Source organism: Heptranchias perlo, chromosome 12, assembly GCF_035084215.1.
Source record: "Heptranchias perlo isolate sHepPer1 chromosome 12, sHepPer1.hap1, whole genome shotgun sequence".
Lineage (NCBI taxonomy): Eukaryota > Metazoa > Chordata > Chondrichthyes > Hexanchiformes > Hexanchidae > Heptranchias > Heptranchias perlo.
In genome coordinates, this window is record NC_090336.1 from 14,897,431 (window position 1) to 14,911,737 (window position 14,307).

A 14,307-nucleotide genomic window follows, 5' to 3' on the forward strand; every position below is an offset into this window, starting at 1 on the left:
TCCAATGGACCCACTTCGGGTTTAACCCAGCCGCGGTAGGGTGCGTGCGCACAACAGAAACACGGAAGTCCCATCCCCACTTAAAGCCAGCAGGCTGATATTTCAAGGGCCAATTCAGGTAGTTAAAACACTAAGGGCTCGATTTTACAACCCGCTATCGGGTGGGTTCTCGGCGGGGGGGCCCCGAAAATCGCGAAATCCAAGAGCGGGACCGGATCCCGCCTCGCTTCCGCCCACTTCCGGGTTCCCCGCTGACGCGCCGGCGTGCGCGCGCAGCCCCCGCTGGTGGGAATCCCGCAGGCAATTAAAGCCAGCGGGATGCCACTTGACAATATTTAGTTTGGTATTTCAGGTCATTAACTGACCTGATTAAGGGACTGTGTGTGATTTTTGATCAACGTGGGACTGTTTCCCACACTGGGGGAAACACTCCCAGCTCGAATGGACGTGTTGCAGCTGTCAGCCTGTGGCAGCTGCAACGGTCCATTTGACAGGTGGGAGGGGGGGGAGACCCTCACCCCTTGCAGGAGGCCACTCTGTCACTTGGGACAAAGTTTGGCCTCCACCACCCTCCTCCTGATGGTCAAAGTCACCAACCTACACACTTACCCCGGGGTCCGGAGACATGTACCTACCTTGCGGACCCCCTCAGATGTACATCTTAAGGATGGGGGCCGCCGTAGCTGCAGTCATGACCTCCTCGGAGGGCGAACAGTATCACCAGCCTCGCCATCCACGCCGTCCACCTCTGACACGTGGAGCTCCACAACAGAATGCTGTGACACATCCACCTGTACAGCAGGAGGGAGGGCAACCGCAGAGAGAGATGCGTCGCAGAGGGCACTACCCTCGCCACAGGGTCCACAGACCGAGGCTCAGCGCCTCCTGGACCTCTCTGAGCAGCAGTGCACACGGAGGCTCAGAGTCACTCGACGTGTATCCGTGGACATCTGCAGCCTCTTTCGTGCCGAGCTGCTCCTGGCTGGCCCGTGCACCATCTTCCTACCTGTCGCTGTCAAAGTCACCACTGCCCTCCCGAACTTCTGCTCCACAGCCTTCCAGGCTGCAACCGGGGACATCCCCGATGTCTCTCAGTCGTCTGCGCAGAAGAGCCCTGCAAATACACCTACACCCACTCTGCAGTGACACAATGGGTGGCATCAGTGGTGGGTCCTCATAGTGACACCCAGGAGCGGGCATTATTGCACAAACCGGACAGGATTCGCGAAGACATGGCAGTAGTGGTGCCAATATAATGTTTGATGTGAGTTGTTCCGAAATTCAATATAAGTAACAACCAATTCAAACCCTCAAACACCCTTGTGCATCCCCTTCATGCTCACGACACGTTTGCCTTACGCTGCCTACTGCACATATGTGATGCATGCCCTGTGGCTGCAGCACAGGTGGTGGCAGGTTGAGTGAGGCTGGCCGTGAAAGAGATGCACGAGAGGGTGAGTATGAGATAGAACCATGAGATTGTATGAGGATTGGGTTGAGTGGTAGTGGCGGGATGAGTACTGGCGAGGTGAGTAGGTGCAGGTAAGATGAGGATGGGGTTTGAGTGGGTATGAGGGGTGATGTGACAGAGTAGTGTTGGCAGTGCCGAAGGAGATGTGGGGTGGGGGCAGTGATGTGGCAGACGGAGTGTAGGGGAAGGACTACGTGTACTCACTGTGGCTGACCTACTGAGGTCATTGGACCGCCTCCTGCACTGTGTGCAGTTGGGCGATATGTTGGTGGCGCAGATGACCCCCTCTGCCACCTCGAGCCAGGCCTTCCTGGTGGCGGAGGCGGGCCGCTTCCTCCCGACCGCCGGGTGGAAGATCTCTGTCCTCCCCCTCCTCCTCACCCCATGTATTGATACCTGGGGTGAGGCATCATTAAACTGGGAACAGCCTTCCCCCTGGGCTGCTCCATGCAGTCATCTTTGCTATTGGTTGCAGCATCTGTCAGTGGAGGACTGCCCCTTTAAATAGAGCGCCTCCAGCTGACAGATCTTACTGCGCATGTGCAGCCCGCCCGACGCGCAGATCAGCAGCGGGGAACCCGGAGGAGCAGGTAAGTGGCTCCAATTAGTGGTTTGCCTGCTACGATCGCGCGGGAAACCCACTAATTTCTCCGGGCGCGTTACCCACACGCCCGCTAGCCCATCCGCCGAGAACCCGCAGTCCTGCTAAAATCGGGCCCTAAGTATTTAACTTTTTGTGGATTCTGCAACAGAAATGGATTTAACTACTTCTGATTGAGTCTTCCTGCATCTCAGTGAAAGGTGAGGTATTGCAGCTGGGCACTCAGTTCTCTCAGACAAACGTTTTTCTGGGAGTTCTTTGAGTTTAGACCGAGATTTCTTTGTTGCGACTGAAAATACTTGTGTCCAGGCAAATTTACCTACATTTTGGAGCCCCTCAAACTGACAAAATCGGGATAGGGGGTGCAATGGATCTATTCCACAACACATCTGAGGAGGAGGAAAATGATGATGGGGAACCCATCACCAGAGCAGCCATGCACATTGCTGCCCATGATGCCAGGGATTCCCTCATCTCTAACAGGTTCTCACAATGAGATGTGCAAATTGAAGGCTTTGAAATACTCAAGCCGCCTGGAATAACCACCATCACCAGCCACCCCAACCACCCCCCCCCCTCCCCCCAGTATAAAACAGTCCTCCAACCACACATATACCCATTGCACATGCACCTAATGGGTGGCATCATATCTTGGCATTCATGAAGCACATGAGAGGGAGGGATTCACAAAAGGGACTCAATAATGGCCAAGACGTGGTGGTGATAATGATCAAATTTAATGTGCCATTAAAAAAAATATAAATTAACAACATGACAGCTCATCGCACACCCTTGGTGAATTACAATTACTTAGCCTTTCTTTTTCTACTGCTTCTATCTGGTGCATTCCCTGTGGCTTCAGCAGAGGTATTGGCAGGTTGCTCAGATTCATACCCTGACAGCTGAGATGCTCTCAGCCTATGACCTCTGGGTTTTGGAGTCCTTGAGGGTCCCACCAAAGACTGCTCCACATGCACCTTTGCAGGGGCAGACTCTGCCATCGGGAGAGGAGGCAGCATTGTGGGAACTGGTTGAGGAGGGGGCAACGAGTGACATGTGGGAATGCTGTGAGTGGAGTCCCCACTTCCATGTACCCTTTAGCTATCATCCCTTTCCTGGGCCAGCGCAACATCTGCTGGCCAGCAGGTTGGTGAGCAGATGTGCCGCATTGTAAGGCCATGACTAAAGTATTTGTCTGCCTATTTACGGTGGCCGTCATGTTGGCATCCAGAGTCCGCACGGCCGCTGTCATGGCCTGAATGGACTCATTTAAGAGCCGCTCGTGAAGCTCAATGGAGGCTGCCGTTCTTTCCATCACAGACATTCTCGCACTTAGCTGCGCCGCCAATCCACTAGCAATGGAGTTGGACTCCTCCATCCTCTCCGCTATTATGGAGAGCATGTGTGGCACTTTTTCCATTACCTCGCCAAGTTGCTGCTGTACCTCTATCATTCTCCTTCTCAACGATGGCCCCCAGGGTTCAGCATCTATGTCCCCAGCTGAGCAGAACTTGGAGAGGAGTGTGTCTCTGGCTCTCCACAGCTGCCCCTGCCGCCAGGGCCTGCTCGTGCTCACTTGTAAGTGGTGAACCACCAGTTGACAACCCAACTAACTGTCTTAACAGGACCCACCGAAGTGCGAGTATCAACGTTGGTGCATGGCTGTATGTAATGTGACAGTGCACCCTCAGAAGGGGTAACGACCCTACAAGACAACAGAAAGCGATATTAATGATTCATCACAAAAGTGAGAATCTTTCCAATGACCACACTGAGGTCTGGCATGGCTATATCATTGATAAAATCAATTCATCATGTGTGTGAAATATGTAAAAGTTCTGTCACCAGCCATCTGCAGGTTGCCTGTCTCTCCATCTCCGATGGATCGGCGTGCGATGGTCCGACTTATTTCTTTGGCCTCTTCCTCCACTGTGGTGGGCCACCTCCAGTTCTGCTCCTCTCCCTTGCGTTTTGCGCTCTCTTCTAAAAGGGGAGAAAGAACTTTGAGTGACTGAAGGTGCCGTATTCGCCTACGAATGCATTGCTTGGGGTGAAGCTGACCATGAAAGATATGCCTCAGAGGGTGACTATCTGACAGGTACATCACGTTGCATCGGAATTGGGATGAGTGGCAGTGGTGGGTGAATAAATGGGCAGTTGAGGAAGTGCATAGAAAGTGACGGATGGTTCACTTAAGTGGAAGTGAGGGGGTTATGTGATGGGGTAGACATGCCAACACAGAGTGATGGGGGGGTGGGGGGAGGCAGTGGTGTTGAACAACACAAGATGTGGGTGAATCAGCAACAGTACTCAATTTTCCTGACTTGGTTACGTCATTTAAAACGATTATTCTAATCTAATGTTTCAGGCAAAATCCACTGATTTTTTTTTGCCTAGCAATCAAAGAAAATGTCTCTGGTTTTAGGTAATGATGGTATTATGCTCCATCATTACTGGTTAATAATTGCAGCCCTGTTTTGAAGCAAATCTACTCCTTATTGGACATATGTCTGTATTCAGGATGAGTCATTGGAGAGGAAGAAATCTGGCGAACAGTGTAGCATGTGATCTGGATCAGAGTTGAGCCTCTCAGTCAACCTTCAGAAGTCCCAGATCCTTTCATTGGGTTGAAGTTCTAGACTGTCCCAGGGCATGCCTTTCTTGCTGGAGGAATGCTTGCTAGAAATCCGGATACATCACCAAGAAGCCAACTAACAGACACAGTCTCTTTATCCAGGTTTTTTTGATGTACCTGATGTCAGGGTCAGCAGTGAAACCTCTTGGCACAATAGTCACTCAAATTTTCTATATCTCATCTCTGCATTGTAGATACTTCTTCATGGAAATGAGATAAGGCCAGTGTTCTGGCAGAATGCCTCTTTGGCTGGGGAATGGATTTAGGTGCCAGGTGGGCACATGTCGCACGGTTTCCTGGACCGAGGAAAAAATTGCATCTCGGCAGCTTTTCAATGGGACTTTGCAAGACTCCTGGCGCCTCAGTCTGTTATGATAAGAAGTTGTTTTGTTCATAAGTTTTATTTTGTTCATTTTAGCCTCCGCCAAACTGAAGAGATAAAGCCAAGGCTTCAGTAGGGAGTGGGGGAATGAAATGAAAGGGAAGAAGGAAATGCAATTTATAAAGCCTGGGGAGTCACAACAGTTTGCATGAGAAAACACCACCATGGATTGCACTAGTTTTTGGTAAAATCCATGGAGAGGCATGATAAATAATCCATAGTTTTGGAATAGTAGTTAAACTAAAATATCAAAATTCAAACTCTCAAATTTCATAAGTGCTATTGTGATTTTTGCTACATGTGTGATTTTTTACGATTATGCCATTCCTGTGTTTCCCTCTTGTTCTAGCTATGTGTATCAGTCTGATGACTATTTAGTATCTGTGTCTATTTTCTGTGCCCTTCTTCCTTCTCCCAGCTCTACAGCTCACGTCTTTCCTATCAGCCCTTTGCTACTCTCGGTGGTGGTTCAGCTGACCTAGCCTGTTGCCCGGCAGCCTTAACTGCTGGTGTAAATACTGCACATCGTCATCAGGTAAATCAAAGATTCATGCTTGGTTAAACTCAATATTACTTGATCCAGAGTCTCATTTTTAACCAATGCAGTTTACTATAAAAAGGTACCGTAATTTCAACAGCAGAAAAAAAAAATCACAACTGAATATAACCCTGACCGAGACTTTTTGTTTGTGTCAATTAGAAAGCAGTAAATAAAAACCTAATTGTACCTTCATGATGTATGTTGGCTTAGTGTTGCTGTTTGCTGCAATGGTGGTACTTACTAAACTAAACGCTGTGGGGGGAGTTTTAAACCCCTCCCCCCACAACTGGCAGGAGAGGACCTGGGGAGGGGGTTAAAAATTTTAAAATCATGTAACGCGTCCCCAACCCATCATGTATGCGCTTGCCACCATTTTTACAGCAGTAGGTGGCGTTGTGTGTCTGTGTCTTGTTCTCGAGGTGAAACACCTTATAATATTTAAATCAGGCTCCCACAGTGCAGTTGGGAGCCTGTATTAAATATAATGGTTGTGGGCCAGGTTTCCCAGGGCTCTGGAAACCCAGCAGCAAAATGGAGACGGTAGCAGCCGAATCAAGCAGGTAAGTGCTTTTTATAGCACTGCTTCTGGGCCAAGAGGAGCAGTAGTGCTCCCTCCAGTCCCCCAACCAAATCTTCTGCCACGGAAGGCCGACTCCCCTCCACCCCCTCCAAACCTGCGATCCCGAGCCTGTCCCCCTTTCCGATTGCTGGTGCAACACCCCACTTTTTCCCCGTGATTTCACCCAGTCCTACCTCCCTCCTGATTGCCAGTCCAACCCTCGCCCTCCCCCCCGCAATCCTGAGCCTGTCCCCTCTCCCTCCCGATTGCCGATCTGATCCCCCCACCAATCCCCGATCTTTCCCAGTTGCCGGGGACTGTCCCCACTGGTCCTTGGCTGTACTCTTCTACCACTGGCTTTCCCAGCCAATACCTCCGCCTTCCCGGGATTTCTGGGTTTCTCCCTATAAATATCGGGGCCCATGTCTCTCAAACTTATGCAGAAATGTGGACTAAGCCCTTTCCTAGCTACAAGAACTTTAAGATAATTGGCAAAAGAACCAGGGGGGTGATGAGGAGAAATGTTTTTATGCAACAAGTTGTTAATGTGAATGCACTGCCTGACAGGCTGGCAGAAGCAGATTCATTAGTAATTTTCAAAAGGGAATTGGATATATACTTGAAAAGGAGAAATTTGCAGGGCTGTGGGAAAATAACGGGGGAGTGGGACTAATTGGATAGCTCTTTCAAAGAGCCAGCACAGGCATGATGGGCTGAATGGCCTCCTTCCGTGCTGTCTGATTCTATGAACTTGCTTGGTTGGCTATAGAGAAATTGAAACTTGCTACGGTCTTAGCAAAACTGACTTCTAGTTCAATGTATTTGCAGCTTTTTTATTTTACATATAGTGATACCCTTGAAGGTTATTTTGGTGAAATTACGGTACTTCCCTAAGGCTTGTTCTGTACTGTGCTACCCTATTATTCGTTTATATGTGTTTAATATCTTTATTCAGGGTAAGAGTGCAAAGATGCAAATAAACACAAAAGTTAGTGTCCTCCACATAGGGAAGAAGTTCATTAAAATATAATGAGGGAAAACTTTCAATAGCGAATGATTTTGGACAAGTTTGAAAGGGTATACACATAACAACAAAATTTGTAAAGCAATATAAGTTCATTGTAGTCACTGGTTCATTAAAGGAGAACAACCGTCCACAGCAGGAGTACTTTTTATTCAGAGTACTCCCCCATTGTACATTGAAAAATATTGGACGATATTTCCTCCATTTAGCAAAATGTAGACATGAATATAAAAGGGGAAGCATCACTTTAGACTCGCTTACTGCTTCACTAAAATTAACAAACAGAGGGACATATATACCACAGTTAAGTGACTTCTTGCGTAAGTGTAAAATGCCTTGCCCTCATGGAGACCCACCATGTTAGATATCCTTGCTCCTGGGCCTCTTTGCTTCCCAGAATAATTGTGTTTAAATCAATGGGGCTGTGACATCACACTGACCCAAGAGCAAATCTGGATCAGTTCAAGCTACTGTAATCAGAGTACCCAACTGGTGACATGGTGGCTCCAGATTGGCTCTTGAACCAGTTCAAAGTCACAGCCACATTGATTTCCATGGGGTTACTCCAGTACGGTTCTCTGTAAGCAATATCACGAATGCCCTAGAAATGAGACTTGAATTGGAGAGTTTCTGTAAGGGTAAGAAATTTGATGTTTTTTAAAAATGTCAGTATTTTTATAACCAAATATATATTCAATACACTGTGCAGAGCTACTTTAAATTAAATGGTACTGTCTTTGAACTTTTCTTTCTCTTTAAATCAGTATTATAGGGAATTATACTTAATGAGTGCCGTAACATTTTGCAGTACAGTACCAGTAACAATAGGTAATAAGAGTTCATTGATTTATGTTCATGACTCCGTTCCACCACACCTACATAGTTCTTTCAAAATGTTAAACACAGCACATTGGAATAATGAAGTTTAGTTCCATTGCTGATTATCATAGCATCCATTAACTGCCATAGTGCCCACAAGATTGTGATTGATCTGTATATTGTGGTACTTGTATGCAGTATTCAGTCCTTCTGTTCAATTATTTGGTGCTTGGACAATGCTTGTGTGCAGTGCTTCACGTTCTCATGCCTACTGCCTTGTTGTCTCCTTTCAGGTGCTGTTGCTTTCTGCGTATCTAATATGCATTGTTAACTGCTTATCCTTGAATGACATAAGGAATTGACGAGTGGCATGTTTTGGGGGTGTAGGAACTCCGAAACCAGAAATGCTTCTTTCTTTAAATTTCTAAAAAAATAAAAATAAAAATAAAATGAATTGAATTACTCTGATCAATAGCCAACATTAGATGGACAAATGTAGATGGACTTGTATTATCTTGTACCTAACCATTGGAGTTGTAGCTCTTGATTTCATTCAACTATTAAGTACCTTTGATCCTGCACACTCATATACCTGTTATTCTCATTATTCTTTTAAAGGATCTGATAGGCGTGAATGTTGTGAGCTTCCACCCACCGTGTGTGCGCTGGCTAATGGTGTAGATAAATTACTTCATGTCCAAGTATATGTCTTCCCAAATGCAGAGTATTTCCTCTGGCTGCTCTATTAGTTAGTGCACTAATTCAATCTGTTTGAATTCTTCATTTGGTAGTTAACGTGATTCATAGGCTACTTGAAATTAAGTCAGCTCATTGGGGATAATGAAAACTTACCGTTCCTTACGCACCCCCCCCCCCCCACTCCGCCCTTCTCGGTTCGTAGCAGCTATCTTTAATCAATGGTAGCTAGTCAGAAGGGATAGAGCCCACAGTTTGTGATGAAAAGTAAAACCCTAATGCTGAGAATCTTAAATACAGAAGATAGTAGAAATGCGCAGCATGTTATCAGATCTGAAAAAGAAAAGTAGGTTAGTGATGAAGGGATATCCCAAAACTTAACCTAATCTCTTTCAGATGTTGACTGACCTGCAGTGCATCTCCAGCATTCTCTGTTTTTAATTCAAATTGTTCTATTAGTTGATGGATGGCTCAAGAGCCAGGGGGAAAAAAAATTGTTATTGTGACAAACGGCAGCAAGTGTTTAAGCCATCTTGTATTGGAATTTGGGTCCTGGGAACTCAAAATTAGATCTCCACTGCTGTCAGGAACCATTCATGTTCCAGGAGTGTTCCCGACAGCACAAGAACAATGATCTGCAGTTCGTGGTACTCCAATTGAGTTAAAGTGCCAAACATTACTTCTAGTTATAATCGTATGGATGTTTTCAGTGTAACCTATGGCACCTCTTTTTGTCAGCAGCGTTGAGAACAAAATTCCAGTCGTCATTTTTAATTAATGGTTATTCATTTCTAAAAATTGCAATAATCTCAGTAATTAAAAATGAGAAACATAATTCAACAATTTCTAATAAACAATGAAACAATACCAAGTATCGTCAGTATGCTTTGTGTCATCCTGCTTGTAGCTACAAGAAACACACAACGTACTGTCAGGCACACAGATCAGTGTGACTTTTGATATGCTTTGTCTCTCACTTTTTTTGAAATCTAATTCCTACTCAGTTGTGCATGAACATGACAACTGTGAAATGTGCCTGTCAGAACAGATCTGTACTGTCAGGTGTTGAAGTTTAGAAAAGAAAAAATAGATTGATAAGTGTAGGTGAAACTGAATGTGGAAATCAGACAAAAGGCAGCAAGCAGTCTTGATGTTTGAATATTTCTTGCGTGGCACAACCTCAAATTCAGCTGCACACCAACATTTTTAAAATACTTTGTGGCACATCCTAGGTCTCACATTCCATGAACAGAAGTATTCAGCTCAGCACCAGAAATTAAAACACCCCTGTGACATGTCCTGTGTCATTTCCCTCACTTCTATTCTGCGAAGAATAAACTGAACTGGGACAGGAGAATAGCAGTTTGCAGTTTGACCAGTTACTTTTTTTTTAAATTAAAATATATATTCTACAGTAGATTTCACTTCAGTGCCCTGTCACCGAGAAAAATCCAATTTAAACAGCACTTGATATCTCAAAAGATCTGAAACTCCACAAATCATCTCCAGCAACCATTCATACTTTTGAAGCTAAGATCATCTTGTCCTTGATCCATAGCAAAGTTACCAGCTTTCACTCACCACTTTACTCGCTGCTCCCCTCTCAATGCCATAGTCTTTTTTTTTTTAGCAAAGTTGTCCTCTTGCCGGCTGCTCCTAGCTCTGTTTTTTAAAAAAATGTCAGTCTCACTCCAGTCCTCCCTGCTAGGCACCAATCCTGCAGTAGTTCTGCTCTCACTCCCTTGAAAACTCATCTTCCACAGAAAATGACGCTTTCAATTCCCTGAGTGCAGCACGCATGATTGCTTCAGCTGCCTAATTAGAGAGTCATACTACGCTCAATCATGTTGACGGGTCAAAGTTTCGCACTTGAGCAATCGAAGAACCGCATGTTCGCCACTGCTGCGTTAGTCATTCATGCCTACTCGCAATGGCGAATCAGCCTATCGGAGATAGTGTCTTCTCTGCAGTTTGTGGTACTATATAAGTAAATGAGAAACAGACTCAAAAGAATTTGACTTTAACTTTCTTCATGAAAGTTTTGGATTAGGAATGGTTGAATTGTTCCACCAAATTAATAAATTGGGCCATTTAGAATTGAAGTAATGTACGAACCACAGGACAATGTTTTAATGTATACTCATCCAAATGAACTGAAGTAGCCCTGTCTTGTTAATGCGGAGTGTAATGGCTGGTTTTGTTTTAATAAAAATCCATGGTACAACTTTTGTGTTTGTCCAGATGGCCGTTTGCAATTTGCGCCAGATAACACAGTGCCATTTTCCCCCTCTCCACCAATGTGTTTTGCCTGTGCATGTTGACATTGCACGTGTCAAATAAGTAAATATAGAATGGGTTATATTCACTCAACAGATTTCCCAAAATACTTTTCCCTTGGCAGGAGTGGGCAAACTTAGTGCATAGATGACTCCCTGGCTTCCTTCAGGTCTTATCTGCCACAGTGGCTTGAATATGAAATGCCGGTTGCTCAAGTGCAAAATTTTTTTTTATTCGTTCATGGGATGTGGGCGTCGCTGGCAAGGCTAGTATTTATTGCCCATCCCTAAATGCCCTTGAGAAGGTGGTGGTGAAGGGAGTGCCTTGAACCGCTGCAGTCCGTATGGTGAAAGTTCTCCCACAGTGCGGTTAGGAAGGGAGTTCCAGGATTTTGACCCAGCGACGATGAAGGAACAGTGATATATTTCCGAGTCGGGATGGTGTGTGACTTGGAGGAGAACGTGCAGGTGGTGTTGTTCCCATGTGCCTGCTGCTCTTGTCCTTCGAGATGGTAGAGGTCACTGGTTTGGGAGGTACTGTCGAAGAAGCCTTGCCGAGTTGCTGCAGTGCATCCTGTGGATGGTACACACTGCAGCCACAGTACGCCGGTGGTGAAGGGAGTGAATGTTTAGGGTGGTGGATGGGGTGCCAATCAAGTGGGCTGCTTTGTCCTGGATGGTGTCAAGCTTCTTGAGTGTTGTTGGAGCAGCACTCATCCAGGCAAGTGGAGAGTATTCCATCACACTCCTGACTTAGAAGTAAGAATGTTAAAATAACCAATAAATTGACCTGTCCACATTAGAACAGGAGGCAATAAGTAGATCTAAGTGAGATAAGTGTTCTGGGCTAAAAGAATAGTCACAAGAAAGAAACTGGAGGAATTCAGTTCCCCCGATTGGAGTTACAGGTTGCAAGTACATTTCCTGGTCTGATTTGAGTTAGCTGATCTCAGCCCAAGCAACAGTTGGCATGCTACCGTTGGCCTCTGCAGTTTTGGACTTGGAGGTGAAAAATCAGGCAGTGTTATGGCTCCAAATCATTATGCGGTGATTCCTGGAAAGTGGGATTAGGACTGGATCAGGTTGTGAAGCCCTTTGCCCCCCCCCCCCCCCCACCACCACTTTTACAATTGAATAGCCTATCATGACTTACTGTCTAAGCTCACACATAGCCACTCAGCAGGGTACCTCAGCAAGAGGCTGCACCTTCAGAAAAGTGGGGTGGGGGGGGGGAGAAAATTGACAAACAAGAAGAAACTGGAGGAATTGCCTTTTTGAAGATTGAGTTTGTTCACCCTGTGCTACATAACCTCAACATGGACATTTCTGTGTCCAAGGAGGGCAAACTCCCAGTTCTTCATTTATCTTCATCAGCCTCATTTCCCCTAAGCTTTATGCCCAAACTGCAGCTACCTCACCTGGAAAGTAGAATTCCCCCTTAAAGGCCATTTTATGGTTGTCATTTATCAAGCAAAGCGTAATGGGACTGATAAATTTTAATGAAGTGAAGAACCCTTTATATAGTTGTTGGAACATATGTGGAACTTTATGGGCCAGATTTTGCTGTAGCAGAGCATCTGACGGCGTCTGCCATTAGTTAGACTTGCTCCTGGACCCTTCAGCTCAAAACATTTTTGCCCACTAATTTGCTGAAAGTGCGAGCTGATCATGGGGCAGTGAGGGAAACGAGGCATCCGGGGCTTGAGTGAAGAGGGCAAGCAACAGGGCATCTCCTTAACCAATCAGATTGAAGGATTGAGAAATAAACAGCAGAAGGACTGAGAAGGAACTGAAAATTAGAGTGGGTGAATTCAATGTCAAATCAGGTACAGGAAGAGAAATAAAGAGAGGAAAAGAAAGATTGGATTAAGTGATAGAGATAAAAGCGATAGAAAGGAAAAGTAAAAAAAATAACATTTTTAAATTTGACATTTTTAAAATCTCCAACAATAATTAATACCTGAAGGAATGAGACTCCACCCTTGTAATAGTTAATTTTCAGTGCCAGAGAGGTTGACGGCAGTCATTAACACTCATCACGTTAAAAAGGTACTTACACTTGTAATGACAAGGCTTAACTTTCTGTAGCGAGTTTAGTTCGCATCTACCGCGAAAATACAACAACTTCACGACATTCAATGCATTTCAGCGGTGAGGCAGACAGCGAGATGCCATTTTCGCAAAGCAACTCGGTAGCAACTTTTGGATATTGGCATTCAACCGTGCATCTGCTCCTCGCTTGAAGTTGCTGTACCATTTACGCATAAGTAACGGCAAGTGCCATTAGCCTCACCGTTACTTTGATAGCAAAATCTGGCCCCTCCCCTCCCCGTGAATTTTATTTTCTCCTCTTGAGATCTCTTTGTGCTCCTGTTGAAAGAGTGAAAAGGTGAGGTGTCCCTGCATCAACTGGGATTCCATGTTAATTGTCCATTAATTGAAGATTGCAGTTTTTCTTCCTCCCTCCCTGCACTCAAGTGCATAACATCTGCCCATTGCCTCCCCAAATGACGGAGCCAAGATGGAGACCCTGGGTGTGAACTTAAATCCACAGTGCACCAACACACTATGACCATCCTGCATGTTATTGTTACCAGAATGTAGTATTCAGGGCAAGAATTCAAACTTCGCAGAATGATGCAAAGCTACAACTAAATATTTGAGTAATGTCTAATTTATATATCTATATTACCCCAGTAGCATTGTGTTCCATTCTTAAGCAATGTATTGGTCACCTGCGATTGGAATCATTTCTTAACAATTTAGTTAAAGCTTTCGTTACTGATTTGTTTTTAAATATTTCCTATTCCTGTTGTTCTTAGATGGTAATTCCTGGTAAAGAAGGAGGTATACCTGTTCTGCCTCTACATCCTGCCCATGGTACCCAGGCTGACAGTGACAGGGTGCCTACCTGTAATCCGACAGATATGAATCAACATGTGCCAGCAACTCCTTCTAGCAGGTACAGTTGGAATTAATGGTAGGATTGATCAAGCAGGTGCTTTCAGAGTTCTACATCAATCAATATGTAATGGTATGAAAACTTGACTGTGAAACATGGCAGCCAAATCTGGCTTGGAAAGGTGAAAAGTATAATGAGCACTAAACCAAGACCGTTTCTTTTTAATCGGCCTACTTCTCAATTTCAATTAGCCTACAAGATCTTTTTTTTAATTCGTTCGTGGGATGTGGGTGTCGCTGGCAAGGCCAGCATTTATTGCCTATCCCTAATTGCCCTTGAAAAGGTGGTGGTGAGCCGCCTTCTTGAACCGCTGCAGTCCGTGTGGTTAGCTAGGGAGTTCC

At 45.4% G+C, this 14,307-nt stretch overlaps 1 protein-coding gene across 7 annotated transcripts in view; it reads left to right on the forward strand.

The window, feature by feature from the left end:
- atg13 (ATG13 autophagy related 13 homolog (S. cerevisiae)) overlaps positions 1-14,307 on the forward strand; it is a 90,119-nt gene that overhangs the window by 59,573 nt on the left and 16,239 nt on the right. For 5 of the 7 annotated variants that reach the window (XM_067993684.1, XM_067993688.1, XM_067993685.1 and 2 more), the window contains 2 exons: positions 5,508-5,624; positions 13,827-13,966. In XM_067993684.1, the coding sequence (XP_067849785.1) occupies positions 5,508-5,624; positions 13,827-13,966 (257 nt within the window). The remainder of the gene's footprint in view (positions 1-5,507; positions 5,625-13,826; positions 13,967-14,307) is intronic. The other 2 variants (XM_067993689.1, XM_067993690.1) reach the window with 1 other exon arrangement.